Raw genomic sequence first — 26332 nt, 5'->3', positions numbered from 1 at the left:
TCCGAGCACTAAAAAATACTCGGGAGGACCGAGCATGCTCGAAAAATCTCGAGTAACGAGTACATTTGCTCATCACTAGTTACCATGGGAGCAAGGGGCATACTGAAAAGGATCCCATCAGCGATATATGTTTGTACTCCATAGGCCGGGAGATCATAATTTTAACTACATAATGCAGGCCCCTCTCACAGCTCCAGCAACTAAGTAACAGAATTGTCTCAGCAAAATAAAAAAAAAAATAACTAAAAAAGTTTGTCACAATTTTCTATTATGTTGAGATCATTTTGTTTAACTTTACTCTATGCAGATGTGGTATCATGCTAATTGCACAGAATTTCTACTGTTAAATTGTTTCCTAATACAAAGAAAACTTACAAAATACTTTCATTCAAAAAATGTCTTATTTTGCGGATACAAAATCGGGTAAAGCTCCTTCTCCTCCCCGATGGCTCTCTGCTCTCCCACCTCCTTTCTTTCATTGTTACAGATAGCAAGCAGCAGAGAAAAGTTTGTAAAAGAAAAATCTCCAAGAACTGGAGAGATAAAAAGGTCTGGACAATGTCAGGGAAGGCAGAGAAAACAGACTACAGAAAAGGAGGAAAGCGTACAAAAATTAAGTGCAGGATAGAAGCTGTGCTGATACATAAGATAATGAAACAGCAATCTCGCATTCTGCCTATATTACCGAGAGAGACACTCCCACAAAAGAAAAAAAAATGAAACTTTAAAATAAATGAATGAAATCAGGCACAATTTACGTAACTAAAAAGTAACCTCTAAAATATGTTAACATTTTTTCCATGTCAAAAGGTATCCACAGTCAAAAAAAAGTAAGGTGGAAAACGCATGACAAGAAAGGTCAAAATGTTTATAATAACCAATCACAGAATGGCTTTAATTTCTGGGAATTAAAACACCACTCTGAAATCAAAGCCATTTTCACTGTTCACTGTTTCCCTAACAAAAAAAAAATTTTGATTCCAAAATTGTGCTGATGTGAAGTAGACATGTGGGAAATGTTAATTATTAAGTATTTTGTGTGACATATCTCTGTGATTTAAGGGCATAAAAATTCAAAGTTGGAAAATTGCAAAATTTTCAAAATTTTTGCCAAATTTCCATTTTTTTCACAAATAAACGCAGGTAATATCAAAGAAATTTTACCACTATCATGAAGCCCAATAGGTCACCAGAAAACAATGTCAGAATCACGGGGATCTGTTGAAGCATTCCAGAGTTATAACCTCATAAAGGGACAGTGGTCAGAATTGTAAAAATTGGCCCGGTCATTAATGTGTAAACCACCCTTGGGGGTAAAGGGGTTAACTGAAGACAACAACAATAAAGAATTTGTGTTTGCAATCATTTTCAGGAAGAAACTCAGTATTATCTTACAGAATTGCAGAGGTGTCAATACTTTTGGCCACAACTGTACATGTCTGACACTTAACATCCTTCCATTTAAAATATGCCCTAGAGGACGATTCTCTATGTTTGGTCCATAGATCTACACAGCTCTTTTACATAATAAAAATATGGATTTCTCTGGAATAAAGTTTTTATATTTTGCACATATGAACCTCAAAACTTGGATCCACTAAGGGGTCAGTTTCATACGATCACAATGCTGCCAAATTCTGACACTAATGCAAAACTAATGACACAAATTAACAGCCTCATAGTAGAAGTACGGGAGCTATACTGTGGCAACCAATTTTTCTCAGCACCTATAGGCTTAAATGGGCAATCTCATACGATAGCATACTGTGATTTTTTTTCTGACAGTTGTCAGTACAAAAAAAAAAAAAATGGCTATTTGACCTGCCTCATTGAGTAACATGGGTCATTAGGACAGCACTCCTCAGATTTATAAGGTGACGTGCGAGCCCTTAGTCCCAAATTCATCAAGTTTTACATGTCACCATATAACATGCCAGGAGTCAGATACTGTCATTTTTATGCGGTGATTTATTTTCTGATCATTTATTTAAAGCACCACTTTTATGTCATAAAGCTCCACCATGTAATGTATTCAGCAATTGATACCTAAGAGATTTCTTACACCTCTGATCAGGAATCCCTTGAAACGAGTATTATTTTCTATCAGAGGTTTCTTTGAAGTGTACTAGTCATCTCGGAAAATGCTAACTTACCTGCAGATAAACTACTTATCTGCACATTTATTATAACAATGCGGCCTTACTAGACAAGTTCTTTCTCTCCCGGAAATCACCTATTTCCTCCAAGGAGCCGCCGGCTTTCGGTCATGGGGGTGTGCACTATAGTGTGAGCAGCGGCTCTAATTACTCTGCAGCACATCAGTGTAGAGCAAGATTCCAATAGATCCAAGGAGCGTGCTTACAGCCACAGCTCACAGTATGCATGCCCCTATGATAAAACCAATGGCTCTCCTGGTCGCTGCAGTTTCAGAAAGGGCCATCACATCTGTGCCATTGATTGACGGATCCTTTTACGATTCTGTTTTGCTCAGGACCAGCGCCCTTCGCCGTAAGTTTTCTTCTATATTTATTGCATAATTATGCATTTCCATTGTTAGATAAATGTTCATATTCATTTCTGCCCATAGTGTGTGTATATATGCTTAAACACACTTTTAAAAAGGGAACCTGTCACCAGGTTATTCCCACATACCCTACGGCTGCCACCTTTCATCCCTGTTACAGCATACTGGAATGCTGTATACAAGTATCCAAGCCGCCCTGCAAAGCAAAAAAAACCAACCATTTTGTTATACTCCCCTACAGGGCGGTCCGGACCAATGGGTGTCACTGGTCTTGTCCAGCACCTCATTTCTCCTTGCGATGTCCTTATCCTTCTCAGCTTTGTATGGATGACGTATCCTATGTCATACGGTGTCCAGCATCGCGCTCCTACACAGGGCTAAGTACTGTAGTGTGCATGTGTTAGAACTCTTTGGCCTTTTCTCGCACATGCGCAGAACAGTGCTTTGATCTGCCCACACAAAGTAGAGAAGGATGCCGGACCAGACCGCGCCGTAGGAGAGTATAATAAAAAGGTCTTTTTGTTTTGTAGCAGGCCGGCTTGGCGACTTATGTACAGCATTCTAGAATAACAACACAGGGCTGGGAAGCGGTGGCCAAAAAGGTTATATGGGACAAACCTGGTGACAGGTTCCCTTTAAATGGGGCTATTTGATGCCACTTATTCTGGCATCAGAAATAAATCGATGGAGATGACATTATGACACCACACACCTGCCGAGAAATGTGCACAACCGGCAGAGGCGTGTTGTCAAAAAGCCATCAGCATCGGTCACTTCAGTGCCAGAAAACCCTTTAATGAAAAGTTCTGCATCTTTCCAATACACTTCAATTCACTACCAAACTAAGGGCGGGAGTAACATTGGGGCTGCTGATGCGTTTATCACACAGAAGTTTGCGCAGACTAAAGAAACTGTTGCAATCTCTTAGAGTTGAGCAAATATTTATTTATATAGCACCATTAATTCCATGGTGCTGTACAAATATGTTCGTAATCGGTAGCAGAATCTGGATTTTACCATATTCATGCCATATTGGTACCTTAATCTTGCCGAATTTATGTTTTGACAATCGATTCTGAACATATTCGTTCATTTCTACTCCCATTGACCCCAATGACGTTCGGCTGTGTTCGGTGAATATTGCAAAAACAATTCACTCAACTCTACTCTTAGCTTCAGTTTTGCACCAGGTTTCAGCTTCTGTTTTCGGTCAGTGAATGGAAACCTCCTTGCTTATATCCAGAAATTAAGAAAATGATGAGAAACGGCAAGTATACCAGAAAAAAGCTGCATAACTTCATTACACAAAGCTAAACTTTATATAAAACCACTTTTAAGCCTGACACAGCAAGACTTTAGGTTCAATGTCCCTTGATCAACTTTATTGGAACCAGCACAAATTGGCTTATGATTAAAAAGAGGAGATAGAAATAAAATAATTACATTTTACAAATGTTTCCACATGAAGTACAATTGTAATTCACTATTTTAAGATCACTTTATTTCCCGACCTGCCCCTATTATACAGTGAGTGAGGAAAAACAAAGAATAAATAGAGCAAAGGATTTAGCAAAGCTATTGTTTCAAAATCATCAGTGCAAATATCTAATATAAAAGTGTGGTAGGAATTCATGATGAGCGGACGTGCTTGGACAAGACGTTATCGGAGCATGCTCGAGTGTTAGAGTGTCTTCGGTGTGCTCGAAAAATGTGAGTCCCTGCGGCTGCTAGAAAGTCGCAACACATGCAGGGATTCCCCGTTTGTTAGGCAACCCCCTCATGTGTTGCGGCCGTCAAACAGCCGAGGAGACGTGTCGCGGGGACTCAAACATATTATTCGAGCATGCCGAAGACACTCTGATAACACACGAGCATGATCAGATAACGCCATATTCGAGCACGCTCGCTCATCACTAGTAAGAGTGCCACCTCTTGTTCCCCAGAACATCTAGAGTGGTACTGTAAAACACGGCCACCGTGGGGAGGGGCGCGAGTGCCATACTATCCACTGGTTTCTGAGACAGTACATCCCAAAAAAATGAAAACAAGGATCTCATCCAGAATGGTTTTGTCTGAAAATTTTATTTCAGTTTTCTGAACACTCTAAAGCCCCAATGCTTCAGATGTTACACAAGTGTCCAGACAGCATTAACAAAAATTAAATGTTCTAAATTACAAATCTTTCCTGTGTAAGATCTTCAGAAAGAAAAAAAAAAATGAAAAAAAAAAATTAAATAAAATAAAACCCAACATACACACTCCATGAAGGAAAACCAATATCTCATGCAATGGCAGGCAAGATGTGAAAAGCCACCTGACGCCACAGATTTTTGTACATAGAATCATCTTTAAAAAAAAAAAGAAAAAAAATCTGTAATAAACCTGTACATCCAAATACAATTAGGATCTAAACCTAAGTTACATTATTTAATGTTATATACATGTAATTCCCCTTTCATATTTTAAAGTAAAGCCTTCACTGAGCCCCCAACAAAACAGAGGAAAAAAAAACAATTAGAAAACATTATGTCAAGACAGACAACAAACCAAAATCAACATTGGAAGGAGAGGGTTGTGACTACAGTGGAGTTAAAATGTCTTTCTGCAGACCACAAAACGGCCTTAAAAACAAATTCTATTCCGTTTAATGATTTTACAATTTACAGTCAACTGCAGGGCGGAGAACATTTGCTTTCAGTCCTTTACATGGATTCTTAAATGCAGTTTCATTGTGTTCTTTCAGAGATAAATACGTGGGAGATTGGTCCAAGTGCATGAGAAGCCGACATTACATGCAGATTTCTTTATTTTTCCGGGGTGCGGAAGTTATTGGACACAGAAAACCATTAAGACACCCACAGGCAAAAAATATCAACATACATTTCTAAAGTGGCAACGGAAAGGAGAGAAAAGGAAGTTTCCTGGAACAGCAATATTAGACAGTTTAGAAGGTACCAAGAAGACTACTAATCAACTAGTTGGAGCAGCCAAGATTCCCTCTTATTTACTGAATGGAACCAATGCATTAAATAAACCGCGAGTCCTCTTCACTGAAGAGAGCTAGTCTATTCATCTTTTATGAGCTTGTGGATTTTTTTGGGGGGTGGGGGAAGATTAGCCATGTATTGTAGTAACTGCTTACTGCATATAATCCGAGCATTTGCTGTGACTTGTTGGCAAGAGTAGTCTGTAAGAAAACTAGGATCAATGAAATAGATGTCATTTTAAGCCAGTACCCGGTGTTAAAACCCAATCTTTTCTGGCACTAATGTGCATGTTTCACCCCCGGCCGAAGGGAGAAAAAAAAAAATTAACTGATCCACAGTTCTTATTTCCGCCAGATGGCTTAGTCAGTCAATCTTCACATTAGTGTAAATTTTCCGGACAAAGGCACTTGTTCCCATGTAACCAATCGCTCCTAGAAGAGAGAAATAAATGTAATCAGAGGGCGTCCGATAATGACCTACGCCATAACTGCTGTCTACAGACTGACCTGTCAGCTAACACTTCCACAACCCTTCCCGATGTAGGAAGCACGTGCGCACTGCACAGCCAGCACCGGACAGACAGCAGCGACCTGAGCCATCTCCAGGTGCTGTTTAACCATTCAGATGCCACTATCAATCTTTGACATTAGCATTTAAATGGTTCCGCTGTGTGCCTGCACATTCAGTGCCTATCGGCTCCCCACAATGAGATTTTGGGGTGCCAATCGGTTACCATTAGTGATGAGCGAATATACTTGTTACTCGAGATTTCTCGAGCATGCTCGGAGTTTTAGTTTTTCTTGCTGCAGCTGAATGATTTACATCTGTTAGCCAGCATAAGTACATGTGGGGATTCCCTAGTAACCAGGCAACCCCCACATGTACTTATGCTGGCTATCAGATGTAAAACATTCAGCTGCGGCAAGAAAATAAACTCCGAGCACTAAAAAATACTCGGGAGGACCGAGCATGCTCGAAAAATCTCGAGTAACGAGTACATTTGCTCATCACTAGTTACCATGGGAGCAAGGGGCATACTGAAAAGGATCCCATCAGCGATATATGTTTGTACTCCATAGGCCGGGAGATCATAATTTTAACTACATAATGCAGGCCCCTCTCACAGCTCCAGCAACTAAGTAACAGAATTGTCTCAGCAAAATTAAAAAAAAAATAACTAAAAAAGTTTGTCACAATTTTCTATTATGTTGAGATCATTTTGTTTAACTTTACTCTATGCAGATGTGGTATCATGCTAATTGCACAGAATTTCTACTGTTAAATTGTTTCCTAATACAAAGAAAACTTACAAAATACTTTCATTCAAAAAATGTCTTATTTTGCGGATACAAAATCGGGTAAAGCTCCTTCTCCTCCCCGATGGCTCTCTGCTCTCCCACCTCCTTTCTTTCATTGTTACAGATAGCAAGCAGCAGAAAAAAGTTTGTAAAAGAAAAATCTCCAAGAACTGGAGAGATAAAAAGGTCTGGACAATGTCAGGGAAGGCAGAGAAAACAGACTACAGAAAAGGAGGAAAGCGTACAAAAATTAAGTGCAGGATAGAAGCTGTGCTGATACATAAGATAATGAAACAGCAATCTCGCATTCTGCCTATATTACCGAGAGAGACACTCCCACAAAAGAAAAAAAAATGAAACTTTAAAATAAATGAATGAAATCAGGCACAATTTACGTAACTAAAAAGTAACCTCTAAAATATGTTAACATTTTTTCCATGTCAAAAGGTATCCACAGTCAAAAAAAGTAAGGTGGAAAACGCATGACAAGAAAGGTCAAAATGTTTATAATAACCAATCACAGAATGGCTTTAATTTCTGGGAATTAAAACACCACTCTGAAATCAAAGCCATTTTCACTGTTCTCTACTTGTAAAAAAAAAATAAAAATAAAGCCCTCTTACTTTTCTGTACTGTGTTGTATATTTACAGCTATCTTAAAGGGTTTGTTGACTACTTGTCAACCCCTTTTCAACAGCTGCAGTCTGTGCCGCTCTCCCCCCCAAAAAGTCTAGCATCAATACCTCAAACATCAATTGTAAAATCTTACTGCTGTGTCTCCCAGCGCTCGAGTGACATTGTTATGTCACGTGGCTGCTGATCAGCCATAGCTGTCACTATTCCATCAGAGTGGACTTCCAGTGATAGAATACTGAAAACATTGATATTAGACTCAGTATCCAAGAAAACACACACATTGCATGTATTTGACACGGCACTAAATACTCACCGCACATAATTCCCAAAGCTGTGCTAAATACTGCCATATATCCAAAGTAAAATGATGTTTGAAACAATCCATACATTCTAGTGGGAAAGGAATGAAAAGAAAATTATGGTAATTACAGAAAAAAACAACATGTCTATGTATATTCGCTGAAAAAAAGTATAAGTTGACATATTCACAACATTTCATAATTGATTAATTTGAAATATACCGTAGATTGTGAGCTCTGGGGACTGAGGTCAGTGAGGACAACCTCTGTACACTGCTACAATACATGTCAGAGATGGGTAACTACGCAGCCTGGGCCATTTTCCACTAGTATGGTGCCCACTGCTGTCAGGCACTACTGCAATGATGGCGACAGTTCTAGCAATGGATGCAGCCATTACTTTCAGACTATAGCCTGCTCCTGAGGCACTATGGGGAGCCAGAACTGCACCGACCCCTGTAAGTAAATGGAGTGGGTGGACTGAGCTGCTGACTTTACTTCGTGTCGGCTCCTCCATTCCTGAACAGGAGTCTATGACAATTTATTTAAAGGGGTATTCCCATCTCTAAGATCATATCCCAATATGTAGCAAGTGTAATAATATTAGCAAATACCTCCAGTTAGAAATTTAGAATAGTTTTTCTGATTCGCTATGTCTTTTTCCTCATGTGCAGGGATTGCAGGAAGTTAGGTATCAGGGTGTGGAGTCGGTAAGCCATACCTTCGACTCCACAGCACTGATCACTACTGAGCATTTACATAAAGTGCAGCACAGATTCATCTCAAATAAAAGCAGAGACCCTTAGGCTAGTTTCACACTAGCGTCGGGAACAACCCGTCGCTGTGCGTCGGGCCGACGTTCCCGACGCTAGGGTGGTCTCCGCCGCACAACGGGGGCAGCGGATGCATTTTTCCCACGGGGGGGCGGAGTTCCGGCCGCGCATGCGCGGTCGGAAACAGTGGACCGCCGGGAGCAAAAAACGTTTTTTTCTCCCGACGGTCCGCTACCACACGCCCAAGCGTCGCAAAACGGACGCGACGTTTGGCAATGCGTCGCAAATGCGTCGCTAATGTTAGTCTATGACGAAAAAACGTATCCAGCAAGAACTTTTGCTGGATGCGTATTTTCGGCAAAACGACGCATTTGCGACGTATTGCAGTTAACGCTAGTGTGAAACTAGCCTTAGATGTTATGACCTTTAGCAACTAGCTAACTTATATCAGGGGTCATAATGGATACCCAAGGTCCTGCAATGCCTGCACATAAGGAAAGACATAGCAAATCAGAAAAACTATACTACGTTACTAATTGGGGGCATTTGCTAATATTATTACACCTACTGCATATTGGGATAGGATATTAGAGATGGGAATACCCCTTTAAGCATTCTTTTTCCAGTAAGGCCTCTTTCAGACGTTCGTGATCACCACAGACTGGCTTTACAGTGGTCATGCTTGGTTCAGGAGACGCACAGTCGGTACATGCAATGTGATACGGGGTCGGACCGATGATCTCGGACGTCTGTAAGAGCCCTTATATTTTGCATTCGGAAGATTCCTATTTTGTGCTATTAACATCTGCCAGAATAAGGAACCAAGCACAATAATTACTTACTTTGTTTTGAAAAAGTAATAGTAAAATGAATACATGTAAACATAGATTGCAGTGGAGGCGGCAGAAAGGAAACTTGTCCATTGCCTGAGAGACAAAAAAAAATGAAGTAGTTAATCTACACATCTACATACACAGCACCAAAAAAATTCTGAAATATATCCTAAATACTAATGGCATTTGTTATGTTAACAATTTTAAGTCCAGAACTAGAAAACCAGAGCCACACCGATCGATCTACGGTGCGCTAGGATAACATCTCACTGTTTCCTAACATCCAGTGGGACACTGATCACAAATTTGCTTTGTAGTTGTAAGAAAATACAGTAATTCATCCAGGAAACCACAACTTTTTTTTTTTTGCAAGAAGGCACTCACCAGTATGTAAAATCCATTTTTATTTAGTAAAAAATGAAAATGGTAAGGGGCCGGGGAGGCTCAGATCGGCAGCGTGGAACCGGCCTGTTGAAGCGCAATGGAACATTGCCATGGACGCTCCCACGCTGCCTTTCTCTGCCTCCTCGTCCTGTTGTCGTTTTAAAGTTTTCTACCAAATAAAGAAGAGGGATTTTACATTCTGGTGAGCACCTGCACGCGTTATCGGATAGACTTGCTCCTGAGCTGGTTTAATGTAAGACCACCACCAGTGTAGGGGCATGGGGTCGGGGTCTGTTGATTGATCGTTCCGGCCCTGCCGTCATTTTCCTGCTATCACAGTGATGTAATAGAGCCTAGGCACTGCTGTATGGGCACAAGCACTGCAGTCAGGCGTTTAAAGACACAGACTAGAACTAGAGTATATTGTGGTCACAAACACTTTATGCTACAAAATGTGATCTGTCCAAGCGTCAACTTCAACCACAAAGTGTTAAAAAACCATCCATGCAGGTCCGGCTTTACATTTCAGATGATATTCTTTATGACCCATACAGAGAGGCTTTGCACTTACAGTAGCATCAAAGCCAAGAAGGCCAGTGCTCTTCTGAAACTACGTAATTGTATTTTTTTGGGTGGGCATACAGATAAATGTGCCATATAAAGCAGTGGGAAAAGTGGATATAAAATACTTGTATCAAAATAGTTATGGTAAAATAAAAATGCATTATATATGCAAAGTTCATATCAAACCCCCGATACTACAGTGGTCTCCCATTTTACTTCCCTTTGTTGACCACATGCTGTCTACCCAATCACTGGCATAAAAAGGTCTTGTGCTATATAAACAGGCATCACTGCTGAAAGCAATGATGGGCTGCAGCGGTCATGTGGGTACACAGCAGATGAGGAGCTTTAGGAAAGAAAACAGATTAGATAGGACAACTAAAGCAGCGGCGACGGAGCAGCAAGGATATATATATTTTTTTAATAAGAAATAAAAATTAAGTTACATGCAGGTATTGCTCTCAGGAACCAGGAAAGCTAGCTGGATTACTCACGGGCATTGTATAAAATGATCGCGTGCCCCAGCAGAGTAGGTACAGTGGACTAAGTGTAAGATAAAAGCACATATATGTAGGCGTAGAAATATTTGTTATAGGACTTACCACCTGTAGTCTTCGGCGTTTAGTAGGAAGTATGTACATACAATCGTTACACACACGGTCACAATGCAGAGAATGACCAGTACTAACATCATGAAGCCATACACATAGTAGATCTTATATGCCCAGAAGGACGTAAAGATGAAATACCTGCAAGGAAAAGCAATTAAAATATCACATCACTCAATGAAGAAAAAAAACAAAAATCAAAACACTATTCCATTGGTCTAGCGCAGGGGTCCTCAAACTACGGCTCGCAGGCCACATGCGGCCCGCCGAGGACATTTATCAGGCCCCTGGGCCTGGCAGACATTGAACTTCAGTACAGTTCAATGCCGGCGGGCCCTGTAATCGCGGGAGGAACGATGAGGCGGCAAGGAAAGGCGATGCGCGGCCCTCCATATGCAGCACAGACTATATGTGTCATCACACCGCCTGTGCCGGAAGAAGGAAGACGGAGTCAAGCAGGCCCCTCTTCAGAGCAGAGGGGGACATAGGGGAATACTATTTTTTTTCTTTTTTTTAACGCTTGGTCCGGTCTATCATGCCAGTTGGCAACCTATGCTGCCTACTGGGGACATTTACCTGCCTATTGAGGACTATGCTGCCTTTTGGCGACATTTACCTGCCTATTGAGGACTATGCTGCCTTTTGGCGACATTTACCTGCCTATTGGGGACTATGCTGCCTTTGGCGACATTTACCTGCCTATTGGGGATTATGCTGCCTTTGGCGACATTTACCTGACTATTGGGGACTATGCTGCCTATTTGTGACCTATACTGCCTATTGGGGACTCTCGCACCACACCAGTCTGAGCTGGAGATAAAAGCAGAGTTCCACCAGTCTGAAAGGATATGGACTGGCAAGGCTGCATTGATGGGCACTGATCAACCTGCATTGATGGGCAGTGCACTCTGCATGTCTAAGTGCGGGCAATTTTATTGCTGGTATATTGTTATTGTAGCGCTGTATATATATATGATCCCTGATGAAGAAAAGCGTTCTTTCCGAAACGCGTAGGATTTGGTCCTCTATGCTATCCGTATCTCTTCACCGCTGGGTTTCCAGTCTGTCCTGAGGCTCCACGTGACTAGTGACGTCACATTAGGTCCTGCTCCATTCACCGCAAGGTGCACACACTGTGAGGAAGCAAGTGACCAGGCTTAGAAGTCATAACTACAGGACGCCGGAGATCTACAGCACCGAAGAAGGAACATCGTCTCTTCTCCTTAACACGTGAGCTCCAACTTAAGATAACAGGCTGCGTGCACACAGCAGATTTATGACTAGGCTTAATCCGTCTGCAGCACGCAGCTCTGTCTTTTGGTATTGAAGCATTGCCACCGGCCGGGGCTGCTTCACGTAACGTAGTTCTTTCACAGCATTTTTTACTTTTTTCATGCATGTTCTAGAAAACGAGAATTGTAAGCTTCCCATCTTATCGTGGAGACTTTTCTAGAAGTGGGAATCATATATATACTTTTCGACTAATCAGACTCTGATCCTCCAGTGACTAGCATTCTATGCAAATAAGTCCAGCTATTCCCTGCACAGGTTGCCATTCCTGGATACAATCTCATTATTTGGTTTCATCTATCAACTCTGGTGGGTGGTTACTATAATATATGTTTTTTATTTCATATCCATGGGTATTTATATCTATATTTATTGTCCTTAGGTTGGGCAACTGCATATAAATTTCATTGGTACTATTGCAAGTTGTTCTTTGGATTTAGAATTATATCATTGTACTACCATTTTATTGTATACAGTTTCTGGTTCTGTTCAAACTCTCGCAGTGTGCGCAAATTTATTTTGATCATCTTCATGGGTTATAATTGACAAAAGAGTGGTTTTTTGTCCTAATTTGCAGCCCAGCGAGTTATCACATATTAAGCGCCGCTTTAATTTTTCTGTTTTGTTTATATATATATATATACACACACACACACACACACACACATATATACATACATATATACACATATGTACATATACATATATATCTCAAATATGGGCCCGGACAATGACCATCTCATTAGCCAAAAGCAGGCCCATAGTTCCCATTGAAATACTGGTAAGTATGTTGCTTTAACTTTACTTGTTCTTCATTTTAAATAATGTATTTGTTCCGGTTTTGTTTTTTTACCTCAAAATAAGATATCTGCAGTGTGCATAGGAATTTGTTCATATTTTTTTTAAAAAAAACTATATTCCGGCCCTCCAATGGTCTGAGGGACCGTAAACTGGCCCCCCTGTTTAAAAAGTTTGAGGATCCCTGGTCTAGCGTGTCAGTGGCACCAGCTTGATATACTTACAACTTATTAAAGGGAATCTGTTGCCAGGTTTTTGCTGCCCGATTGTGTCACTTACTGGACCTATACGCATCACTGTAGTATAATGCTCACATCACATCCATTGTAGTGTTTTCTTCTGAAGCTGACAACTGACTTCAGCGTGCAAGCGACCGGAGCCCATGAGGTCACTGCAATGCGCCCCTTGCCACATGCACGACGACGTCAGCTGCAGGCCTCTGATTGTCAGGGAGCATGCATTGCTGAGGACGTACATCCAGCTTAAGTATTTGCTGGCGTTGGCGGGCCCCTCACCAGCTGGGGGGTCGCAACAGCAACCGCTGCAGTTATGTCCCTGCCGACAGCGAGTGGGTCCCAGAACTTGCCCAGGTGGCGATGCCGGTCCCCCACTAGCTGGCAGCAGGTTTACTAACCCTCTTGTGACCCACTTCATCAGAATGATACTATAGCAAGCAGCACAGTAAGTGACATCATTGGAATCAGGGTCTCTGCCCTACGTAGTGCTCTCAGATTCTGCAGTTTCAGTTTTTTTTTATTTTTCTCTTTGTTTCCCTGCACAAAAATTACGGTTACAACTGCATGAGAGCTCTAGGACCGCGAGTGCAGACAACGGAGGAGAGTATAGGCTTTTTTTTTTTTTCATATTATCAGGGCCAAACATTTAGATCAAAACGAGGTTGTCCCGGTAGTTGACAACCCCTTTAACTAGTCCAAGTGGCTCTGACAACAGTGAGCAAAAAAAGAACAAGAGGCGTGAAGATTAATGAAACGGTGAATAGCACTTACATTTCAATAAAAATGGATCCAAACGGTAGTATTCCCCCCAGGCATACAATGACCGCTGGCTCCATGAACCTGTGAACACCACAAACATTTTAGGTTTTCCACATATGGAAACATCAAGCTTACTTTTAGAAAACTATTTCTAGCATCAAATCAAAGCTTTATGAGTGATACATTGACTGCTGCTTCTCTACATAGTGTCCAATTAAAGGGGTGATCCAAAACAAACACTGATTTAATCCTAAAAGTCTATTTAGTGTAATTAATTGCTTTTCCACTATACTTTAATTAAAACTTCCCTACCATTCTCATTTTTTTTACCTACTTCCTCTTTCATGATGTTTGAGAATCCCCAGTGCATGCTTGGATACTCAAATGAGACGTTATCGGGGGCAGATGTTATAGATGCCTCTGTACGAACCTGAAACAAAGCCTCATCTGTGACCTCTGTTACAAGGGCTGGGCTAGTCCCTGCGCCGGTTTTCAATTCTGACATATGCTGAGTAGGATCTTGTCACTGCAAAAATTTTTTGACTGAACAGTGACGTCACCTTCAGTGACGGGGCTGGCCCCTGCTTTCCCTGCACACCAGGTAATGTCCGTACAATGTGCACTGAGGGTGCGTCTCTTGCCGGTTCATCACTTCTCATTAGAGCTGAAGGTGAGAGTGCACTGTCACTGTGCATTAAAAAAAAAAAATATTGCGCGGTGACAAGATCTAACTGAGCATACGTCAATTGACAGCAGACGCATTTTCAGTACAGCAGCGACTAGCAGTGTCTCTGAAACTGATGTCACTGATGACGCTTCATTTCAGGCTGGGCACAGAGGCTTGTGGCAGGGACGGCAGCATTTGCCCCTGATGACGTCTTGTTTGGGTATCCCAGCATGCACTGGGTAATCTCAACCAAAATGTTGACAGGAAGTTGGTAAAAATTAAATAAAACAGTAGAGATGGAACGATAGAAGAGCACTGTAAGTACTATGGTACTGTGAACTTATTAAGAAGAAATAACACAAAACATCTTACCATTTCTTCTCTGGAATGGGTCGGGGAACAGCATTGACGCGACAAGGGAAGTTTGGCTGACCTGCCAAATTGCGACCAAGGATCGTGCCCACCAAGTTCAATGGAAGAATCACAAAGAAACAAATGCAGCACACAGCAACCTAAGAGCAAGATAAGGTGAATTAGTAAGTGCTCATTCCCAACATCTAGCATTAATTCCACTTGTTGTTAAATACATTTCCTGCGAAACAATCAATTAGTCCAAATGCAATTATTGGCAAACCTGCTGTTCTAATAAGCTGTAAAAGTAGAATACACCGTGAATAACAGAGCCGCGTTATACAGTAATACCGGTTGGACAGTAAGCGGCTTGTAGCACATCACATGTCTATTTTCCTAACTGATGACTATGGTGAGTTCTGACCAAAGAAGGCAAGGAAAGGAAATATATGTGGCAAAAGGAAAGATCAAGCGTCAGCTGAAAGTGTTATAATCCACGCAACTACATTGCTAGTTAATGGCATAAGACAATGTCTTATATGGAAAGCCTGCCAGATTCTAGATATAGTTATCCATTGAAGCCGGAACGTTCTGAGTTTTATTTCCATACTTTTCATCCTAATTGCCAAATAGTTAAAGGGCACCTGTCACCCCGTTTTTTCCGTATGAGATAAAAATACTGTTAAATAGGGCCTGAGCTGTGCGTTACAATAGTGTATTTTGTGGACCCCGATTCCCCACCTATGCTGCCAAAATACGTGACCAAAGTAGCCGTTTTCGCCTGTCAATCAGGCTGGTCTGGTCAGATGGGCGTGGTGACATCGCTGTTTCTGGTGATCGGTGGGGGCGGCCATCTTCCTGTGGCCGCGCGTGCGCAGATGGAGCGCTCTGCTGCCCGGGGCTTCAGGAAAATGGCCGCGGGATGCCGCGTGTGCGCAGATGGCGATCGCGGTGGCCATTTTCCTGAAGCAGAGTTCGCATCTCGGCTTCAGGAAAATGGCCGCCGCGATCTCCATCTGCGCACGCGCGGCATCCCGCGGCCATTTTCCTGAAGCCCCGGGCAGCAGAGCGCTCCATCTGCGCACGCGCGGCCACAGGAAGATGGCCGCCCCCACCGATCACCAGGGGAATAGCGCAGATCGCGCTCTTTTCCCTCCCCTGTGCAGTGGATTCTGGACTTGGGCATGCGCACACCACTACGCCACCAACGGAAAAATAAGCAAGATCTGGGGGAAGACACCATGCCCATCTGACCAGACCAGCCTGATTGACAGGCGAAAACGGCTACTTTGGTAACGTATTTCAGCAGCATAGGTGGGGAATCGGGGTCCACAAAATACACTATTGTAATGCACAGCTCAGGCCCTATTTAACAGTATTTTTTATCTCATACGGAAAAAACAGGGTGACAGGTTCCCTTTAAATATCTTCACAGAAGCCATTTCAAACACTTTACAGTGTAAAAGGGGAGAGATTATATATATATATATATATATATATATATATATATATATATATATATATACATATATATATATATATATATATATATATATATACATACATACATCTATATATACACACACACATATATATATATATTTTTTTATCTTATTTGTCAATTAGAATTGGATAAGGTTTTCTTAAATTCTTGTCACCCAGATTATAAAAAATGATCATTTCGGTAAATGATTTAGAGGGCGGTCATCTTGCAGAGTTGCAATCAGAAATATGCTGGGAAAATCGCTTAAAAACAGAAAAGCCCGATTCAAAGAGAAGGTCCTTTCCATGACCATTCAAGCCCACCTAACACTTCTGGTATACTTGCCTTGCTGGCCCCACATAAAAAATGCCCGCATTCGGCCACTTAAAGCCATGAGAACCATGGGGAATTTTTACAGCGGCTGTAAATCTACGGCTGCAGTGCATACCCCACACTTATGGAATATTAATTGAAGCTTACAAGTCAGAGCAAGTGTACATTTGTAAGCAAAGTGCATGGGTACGATTACTTTGGACAAAATCCAGACATGGAAGATGTAAGGCTTAGGTTATGTTTTTCTTAGAAGAGAGAAATCCTTGGGTGACCCCAATTAACATGCAAAATGAAGAGGGAACTCTAGGTCAAACACAAACTTGTGAGCGTAAATGAAGAGCTGGATTAAAGGGAATCACAAAACCAAAAAGCAATCTTTAATGGAGGGGATTGCCGTGCTGCGAGCATTCCTGATCTGTGAATCAGATTACTGTACCAGCAATAAGCAAGAATGGAGCATTCAGCACATATCACAAGTCAGCTTAGCAGCTTTACTGCAATGAATGGCCATCCTTGCTTGTATTATCAAGAAAATTAAATTCCAGCAGAATCAGCAAAGAAACTTTTGATCACTTTCTAAAATTGGTCTTACCACTACTTCTGGAATGACATGTCTAGTAAGTAATTACCAAAAATACCTCATTGCCAAGTCATGAGGACTTCAGCTCGCAGTATATGCAGAATAAGCACAGCGCCCCTTGTGGCTGACCCATGCGCAGGCTAAGCTCAGGGGGCCATCTAGTGGTTAGTGAGCAGATATCAAGTACACATGCTGCAGGATTTGGGGCTTAAGGTAAAGGTGGCATTGAGTATTTTTTTGCGCTCATTTTTCCTTGCCTTTTTCCCCAGAGTCATAACTAAGTTTTCAGTCCACAAAGCCGTAGGAGGGCTTGATTTTTGCAGGACAAGTTGTACTTTTGAACACCACTGCTCATTTTATTATGTACTGGAAAGCAGGAAAAAAAATCCAAGAGCGGCAAAATTGGGGGGAAAAAATAGTGCAACTCCGCTATTTATTTTTTATTTATAGTTTTGAGTGTCCACTTTAAGGTTAGCGACCTGACAATATCATCCTCCAGGTCAGTATGATTATGGCAATACCAGTCATGCATAGAACTTTTTTTTATGATGTGGTGGGAAGAAAAAAACAAAAACGAAAATATGCACGGTAACAAAAAAAAAAAAAATTGTTTGCTTTATTCTTTGCGACCCGTAACACTTCCATTTTTTGAGTGAGGAGTGGTGTGACATTGTTTTATTTGCACCTTGAGCTGAGGTGTTTATTGTTCCCATTTAGGGGGTAGACACTGGTTTGATTACTTTTTTTTTTTAAGGTGTTGTGGTGACCAAAGACCACAATTCTGCATTTTTGATCCATATTGTCAATAGAGCATTTACAGATCAGTTAATTCTTTTTATATTTTGATAGATCAAACTTTTACGGATGTGGAGTAACCATACATGTGTATTTTAATTTTTTTTTTTATTTCTTCCTTAAGCCATCAAATGCAAGCATCCAACCTAAACGCATGTCACATCAGTGAGGAATAAAAAATTACACTACACCAAAAGATAACAGAGTTAAAAAAAACCAAAAAACAAAAGGCAATGCACATGGGTGCAAGTTATATTTCAACCTAATCTTAAGGCTGAGTCACACATAACGATATCGTTAACGATATCGTTGCAACGTCACGGTTTTGGTGACGTAGCAACGATCCCGCTAATGGTCTCGTTATGTGTGACAGCGACCAACGATCAGGCCCCTGCTGGGAGATCGTTGGTCGATGGGAATGATCAGGACCATTTTTTGGTCGCTGATCACCCGCTGTCATCACTGGATCGGCGTGTGTGACGACGATCCAGCGATGTGTTCACTTGTAACCAGGGTAAATATCGGGTTACTAAGCGCAGGGCCGCGCTTAGTAACCCGATATTTACCCTGGTTACCATTGTAAAAGTTAAAAAAAACAGTACATACTCACATTCTGATGTCTGTCACGTCCGCCGGCGTCCACAGGGTTAAAACTGCTTTCGGCAGCAGTGCTGCTAATATGCACGCGCTGCTGCCGAGAGCTTCCCTGCCCTGACTGTGTCAGCGCCGGCCGTAAAGCAGAGCGTCACCGCTGTGCGCTCTGCTTTGCGGCCGGCGCTGACACATTCAGTGCAGGGAAGCTCTCGGCAGCAGCGCGTGCATATTAGCAGCGCTGCCGCCGAAAGCAGTTTTAACCCTGTGGACGCCAGGGGACGTGACAGACATCAGAATGTGTGTGTTTTTTTGTTTGTTTTTTTTTTACTTTTACAATGGTAACCAGGGTAAATATCGGGTTACTAAGCTTGGCCCTGCACTTAGTAACCCGATGTTTACCCTGGTTACCCGGGTGCTGCAGGGGGACTTTGGCATCGTTGAAGACCGTTTCAACGATGCCGAAGTCGTTCCACTGATCGTTGGTCGCTGGAGAGAGCTGTCTGTGTGACAGCTCCCCAGCAACCACACAACGACTTACCAACTATCACGGCCAGGTCGTATCGCTGGTCGTGATCGTTGGTAAATCGTTTAGTGTTACGGTACCTTTAAGTGTAACAAGCTGCTGCATTTTTATGCTATTAAAAGCCTAGCTTATAAATTCTACAAAAAGTGCATTTTGCTGATAATGGAAAAACTCCTAATTACTTACCATTGTTCCAAATGGGATTGCTCTAGAAGCATGGTAATAGATGGCAATGAAGTTGATGAAGAATGCAGTCCCACAAACCATGGCAGGTATCAGGAAAGCTCCAATGAACATTTGCTTTATCCACCTCCGTCCTGACAAAGAATAAACAATCGGTCTTATTGTTACAGATAAAGCGGCGATTCATTCATTCAGGAAGTCAGAAAGTTACAGGTGATGGTAATGATGAAATCGGAGACGGCGCTGAATTGTAGAAAGATAACAAAAGCTGCACCATGAATGGAGGCAGAAGATGTGTTTCTTTTACTCTTTTTTCTTACCCAAAGTGAACGCATCTCTGTATCATGTCTTAATGCAGAGTAGAACTCGTCCTAAAGACGTCTAAAGCTACGTTCACATTTGCGGTCAGCGCCGCAGCGTCGGGCGCCGCAGCGTCGCCGCATGCGTCATGCGCCCCTATATTTAACATGGGGGCGCATGGACATGCGTTGTGCTGCGTTTTGCGCCGCATGGCCGCAAGCGTTGGACGCAAGAAACGCTTCAAGTTGCTTTTTTTTTGCGTCCAACTTTCGGCCAAAAAGGACGCATGCGGCGCAAAACGCAGCGTTTTAGCGTGCGTTTTGCCGCGGTTTTGTTTGCGTTGTGCGCTGCGGCGCCGACGCTGCGGCGCACAACGCAAATGTGAACGTAGCCTAACACAACGCATCCTAATGTAGCTGAAGTGAGATTAGCAGTCATCAGCTTAATGTCCTGTAATGTCAATTCTACATCATTTTACATCACAGACTTCAGACCTGTCAAACGTAGACAGCCCCTCTATACAGATAATAGCCTGTCACCATCGCCCTTGTCAATGACACATTTATATTCTTACTATGCAATTACTACTTAAAGTGTCTACTGAAAAAGGTAAAAGTAGGAAAACCTGTAACAAACTACAGTACAAAGTTAGTGAATGGAGTTTTACATTCACTTACAGCACCAGATATGTGTTTTGGATTTTAGGTACACTGCACAGTCAGCATGGTCCGCTGGTTGGGGAAAGGTTCCATTGCAAAAGATTAATTCCAGCTTCATGTCTAAAGAGAGTGAAACTAGCAGAACACTATTGGGAGTCAAAATCCCCAACATTCAGTTTTCACAGATTTTTTTTTTTTAGATTGAAGTGAAGGTAGCCTTAATGGGAGTTTTCCCCACAATCAAAAGATTATTTTAATCCATAGATCTTGGAATAATAATAATTTTCACATTTGGATGTGTTCCTATGCTGAGGTAATATTATACATATGCCTCTGCTGTACACTGTGTAATGGCTGTGTCTGACCGTACAGGAGCATGGTCTGATCATACCACAGCTCCTGGGGAGGAAGCAAGAGTATACAGATAGGACAGCACAGGAGTGCAAATTATTCTTTGAAGTAAAATATTGTTAAAAACAGGCAGGGAAATGTTTTACCTCACAAACAGAATCAGCTGTGACCCGTTCTGTCCTGTCTGTATACTCTTTTCCTTCCTCCCCAGGAGTGTACGGTCAGACACGGCCATTACACAGCAGGGGCACATTTATAAGATTATCTCAGCACAGGAACATCTTATTTAAACACATCCAATTGTGGAAATTATTATTCCAAAATCTATGGATTAAAAAGAAATTTGTTTGTGGGACAACCCCTTTAACCCTAGAACGCATACCCATAGAAATCTACACATTCACGCACCTGGGGCCTTTTAGGCCTGTTTACAATTATCATGGAATAACTCAAATAAAGAGGGATTTTTGGTTCTTACCGTAAAATCTCTTTCTTGGAGCCTTCATTGGGGGACACAGGTAACCATGGGTGTATGCTGTTGTCACTAGGAGGCTGACACTATGCAAATAAAGAAGAAGTAACTCCTCCCCGGCAGTATACACCCTCCGACAGGCACCAGGCAACTCAGTTGGTGCAAAAGCAGTAGTAAGAACAGGTAATATAAAACTCAACCTATGTACCAACCCACAACAACGGCACGTTAGCCAACACGGTACAACTTCAAGGGAGGGTGCTGTGTCCCCCAATGAAGGCTCCAAGAAAGAGATTTTACGGTAAGAACCAAAAATCCCTCTTTCTTTCTCGCTTCATTGGGGGACACAGGTAACCATGGGACGTCCAAAAGCAGTCCCTAGGGCGGGTATTCTGCAGAAAAAGAGGAGTCAGGTTGGCCGGTGAGAAACCGCCGCCTGCAGTATCCTCCTACCCAGGCTCGCGTCCGCGGAAGCCTGAGTATGCACCCCGTAGAATTTGACAAAGGTGTGCATGGAAGACCACGTAGCGGCCTTGCAAACCTGCGAGGCCGAAGCTTGGTGACGAACTGCCCAGGAAGCTCCCACTGCCCGGGTAGAGTGAGCCTTCACCCCCGAAGGAGGCTGTTTGTCTTGGACGCGGTATGCCTCCAAAACCGCCGAACGGATCCAACGAGCAATCGTGGACTTGGAGGCAGGAAGACCCTTTCGACGCCCATCCGAGACGACGAACAGAGGATCGGCCTGACAAAAAGAGGCAGTTCTGGCGATGTAAATCCGGATAGCCCTGACCACATCCAGCTTGTGAAGGGATTTCTCCAATGGATGAACCGGGGAAGGGCAAAAGGACGGGAGGACAATGTCCTCGTTGATATGAAAAGATGAGACAACTTTCGGTAAGAAGGAAGGAACCGGACGAAGAACCGCCTTGTCTTGATGCAAAACCAGAAAGGGAGAACGGCAGGATAAAGCCGCCAGCTCTGAAACCCTTCTAATGGAGGTGATGGCGATCAAAAAGGCTACCTTCCAGGATAGAAGCGAGAAGGAAATATTCTGAAGCGGCTCAAAGGGCGGCCGCTGCAGGGCATCTAAGACGAGGTTGAGATCCCAAGGCTCAACAGGAGACCGGTAAGGGGGAGCTATATGAGCGACCCCCTGGATGAAGGTCCTCACCTGAGGCAGGGAAGCCAGGTCTCTTTGAAAAAGAATTGATAGAGCGGAGATCTGACCCTTCAAGGTGCTAAGGGAAAGACCCGAATCTAGGCCCGTTTGAAGAAAGCTGAGAAGGGAAGGAAGGGAAAAGGTCATAGGAAACAGTTTGTTATCCTGACACCACCGGAAAAAGGCCTTCCAACATCTGTGGTAGACACGCGATGAGGCCGGTTTCCTCGCTCTTATCATAGTCTGGATGACGCTATGAGAAAAACCCGCGTTCTTCAGGACCGCGGCCTCAACGGCCATACCGTTAAATTCAGCGACCGAGAATTCGGGTGGGAGAGAGGCCCCTGTGAAAGAAGGTCCGGAAGATCCGGAAGTCTCCACGGAACATCCGATAACATGTTTATCAGCTCTGCGTACCAGGCTCTGCGAGGCCAATCTGGAGCTACCAAGAGTACGGGGACCCCTTCCGACTTGATCTTCTTTACGACCCTTGGAATCAGAGGGAGAGGCGGGAACAGATAGGGCATCCGGAACTGGGCCCAAGAGATCACGAGAGCGTCGCATCCGACGGCCATCGGGTCCCGAGACCTGGCGACGTACTGAGGAACTTTGTGGTTTGCCCGGGAGGCCATCAAGTCGACGTCTGGAACGCCCCACCGCTGGCAAATCTGGCTGAAGATTGCTGGAAGAAGAGACCACTCGCCCGCCACGATGCCCTGGCGACTTAGAAAGTCGGCCTCCCAATTGTCCACCCCTGGGATGTGGACGGCTGACAGAGAGGGAACATGACCCTCCGCCCAGCGGAAAATTTTTGCTACTTCCGCCATGACTTGACTGCTGCGAGTCCCCCCTTGGTGATTTATGTATGCCACGGCCGTGGCGTTGTCCGACTGAATGCGGACCGGCTTTCCCGAAAGGAGGGACTCCCAGCGGATGAGGGCTAGGAAGATGGCTCTGATTTCCAAGAGGTTGATCGAGAGGCACGCCTCTCGAGCAGTCCAGCGGCCCTGGGCTGTGAGGTGGAGAAAGACCGCTCCCCAACCTTGGAGACTGGCGTCGGTGGTAATCACCTGCCAGTGGGGGGGTAAAAATGACCTCCCGCGGAGAATGGAGGTGGACAGCGTCCACCAAGAGAGAGACTGTCTCGCCCTGGGGGAGAGGCGAAACGGACGGTCCAGGGAAAGCGGGTTCCTGTCCCAGGCAGACAGAAGAGCCAGCTGGAGGGGACGAGAGTGGAACTGAGCATAGGGGACCGCTTCCATAGAAGCGACCATTCTCCCCAGAACTCTCATGGCTAGACGAAGGGACAGAGGACTCGGACCCTTTAGCGCTCTGACACCCCGACGAAGAGAAAGAAACTTCTCCTTGGGAAGGAAGACCTGAGCCCGAAAGGTATCGAATTCCATGCCTAGGAACTCCAGCCGCTGGGTTGGAATCAAGGAAGACTTCTGGTAGTTGATCAACCAGCCTAGGCGAACTAAGGTGTCCAGAGTAAGATGGAGGCTCTGGCTGCAATCCCCCTGGGATGAGCCCTTGATCAATAGGTCGTCGAGGTATGGGATTACCAGAATCCCTTTTGAACGCAGGATGGCCATGACAGCTGCCATGACCTTCGTAAAGACCCTGGGAGCAGATGCCAGCCCGAAGGGGAGAGCAGTGAACTGGTAATGATGCTCCCTGATCGCGAATCGGAGGAACCTCTGATGCTGCACGCAAATAGGAATGTGAAGGTACGCATCCCGAATGTCCACTGAGCACAGAAACTCTTCCGGCTCCATGGACGCGATCACCGAGCGCAGAGATTCCATTTTGAAGTGTTGAATCCGAAGGTGGCGGTTCAATCGTTTGAGATCCAGAATCGGACGGAGAGAGCCGTCCTTTTTTGGAACCACGAACAGGTTTGAATAAAACCCGGAAAACCGCTGACGAAAAGGCACCGGCACTACGACTCCTGAGGCGAGGAGCGAATCGACGGCCTGGAGAAGCCCTGGGAGATGAGAGGGCTGTTTGGGAGGACGAGAGAGCATGAAACGTCTTCCTGGGGGCGAAGAAAACTCTATTTTGTAGCCTGACGTGACGATCTCCCTGACCCATGCGTCGTCGACTACTGAAAGCCAAACCTCTGAGAAAAGAAGCAGGCGGCCTCCCACCCTGGAAGGAGTTCCAGGTGGGGGCGACCCGTCATTTATTAGAAAAGCTGCGGCCCGGAGATCCCGATGGTTTTGCGGGGTGGCTCTTGGCTCTCCAGCGTGGCGGAGGCCTGAAAGAAGGTTTTCTTCGGTCCCCCTGTGAAGAGGAACGGTCCTGGACGGGGTTTCCCGAAGAGGCAAAAGACCGAAAGGGACGAAAGGACTGGGGACCTCTCCTGTTGAAGGGACGTTTAGGCTTGGACTGGGGTAAGGAGGTACTCTTACCGCCAGTAGCGTCCGAGATCATTTGATCTAGCTGCGCGCCGAAGAGTCTGGAGCCCTGGAAGGGCAGACCAGTGAGCGATTTCTTAGATGCGGGGTCAGCGTTCCACGCCTTTAACCAAAGAATCCGGCGAATGGCGACAATGTTGCCATTAGCCCTGGTAGAGCAGGCCGCTGCATCAAGGGAGGCATTTATCAGGTATTTTCCTGCCAGTGAAATCTGATCCGCTAATTCAGACAGTTCTTCAGCAGGAGCAGAGGCCGAAATGCCCCTGCGCAGGGTCTTGGCCCAGGCTGATACAGCCTTGACTACCCATGATGAGGCGAAAATAGGGCAAAGGGAGGCTCCGGAGGCCTCAAATGCTGATTTTGCTAGCGCCTCGATTTGTCTGTCCGAGGGGTCCTTAAGGGAAGCCGCGTCCGGAATAGACAGAACTGTCTGTGAGGATAGCCTGGACACAGGCGGGTCTACCTTAGGAGACTCGGACCACTTGGAGACCAGGTCGGAGTGAAAAGGGTATAACACATCAAGTAGTTTCCTACCTGGGAAACGCTTGCCAAGGTTTTCCCAGTGAGTGGCGGTAGTGTTGTCAAACTCCTTGTGATTAGGGAAAACCCTAGAGGGACGTTTAATCCGTTTAAAAGCAATGGAGACGTCCTGAGAGCTTGCCTCATCCTCCTTAAGATCAAGCGTCTGAACGATAGCTGAAATAAGGCTATCAACCATGTCTTGTGTTCCGGAAGTCTGATCTGCATCTGAGTCAGATTCCGACTGAGAAGTTACGTCAGACCCGAGGTCCGCCTGTGAGGAAGGGGAACGGGCAGATAGGGGAATCCCGATGTGCTCCGGTGAACTGGAGAAGGATCTAGATAAGGTCCGTTTTCTGTCCGGTCTGCCTCTGTGAGAGTCTAGGACAGGTGCGGGCGAATCGCCGTGAGAGACGTTCGTGGCACTGGTGGCATTAGAGAGAAGCGGGATGCGTTCAAGTGCCTGGACCAGGGACTGAGAAACCTTAGTCAGGTCGGACACAGATTGAGACATAGCAACAGCCCACTCCGGGGGAGGGGGGGTGCACTCATCCCGGGACCCTGAAGCTTCCAGGGGAGCTGACATGGTGGGAGGAACGCAGGACGGGCAGAAAGGAGATGGCTGACCTGAAACCCACTTTTTCTTACAGTGAGCGCAGGCGTAATGGATGGCCGTAGGGGCAAAGGCCGGGGTGGGGTCGGACATAGGTGGATATTACCTTGTCCCCAGAGAATACTGCCAGGTGGAGTAGGAGGTAGCGCTGAGCCTGGTGAAAGACAGCGGTAACCGCAGGTGCCTGTGTTCCCCCGAGAAATCCTGTGTCCTACGCGATGTGCAAACGCTGACACGCTGACAGGAAGCAGGAGAAAAGAGCGCGGAGAAAGTGCGACGCTGTGGGCGTGCACAGGATCGAAGGGGGGAAAGAAAGGAACGCCCCCTGTAAAACTGAAAGT

General features: G+C 44.3%; 1 protein-coding gene across 1 annotated transcript in view; it reads right to left on the bottom strand.

The window, feature by feature from the left end:
• Positions 1-3884: 3884 nt before the first annotated feature.
• TM9SF3 (transmembrane 9 superfamily member 3) overlaps positions 3885-26332 on the bottom strand; it is a 75287-nt gene continuing 52839 nt past the window's right edge. The window contains exons 9-15 of the mRNA XM_077259077.1: positions 19502-19632; positions 15029-15168; positions 14002-14070; positions 10901-11047; positions 9360-9443; positions 7759-7835; positions 3885-5942 (exon numbers count right to left, since the gene is read on the bottom strand). Coding sequence (XP_077115192.1) covers positions 5875-5942; positions 7759-7835; positions 9360-9443; positions 10901-11047; positions 14002-14070; positions 15029-15168; positions 19502-19632 — 716 coding nt within the window. The 3' untranslated portion in view covers positions 3885-5874. The remainder of the gene's footprint in view (positions 5943-7758; positions 7836-9359; positions 9444-10900; positions 11048-14001; positions 14071-15028; positions 15169-19501; positions 19633-26332) is intronic.

Source organism: Ranitomeya variabilis, chromosome 4 (genome assembly GCF_051348905.1).
Source record: "Ranitomeya variabilis isolate aRanVar5 chromosome 4, aRanVar5.hap1, whole genome shotgun sequence".
NCBI classification, from domain to species: Eukaryota; Metazoa; Chordata; class Amphibia; order Anura; family Dendrobatidae; genus Ranitomeya; species Ranitomeya variabilis.
The sequence above is the reverse complement of the archived record's forward strand: the minus strand, read 5'-3'. Positions and strand labels throughout refer to the sequence as shown.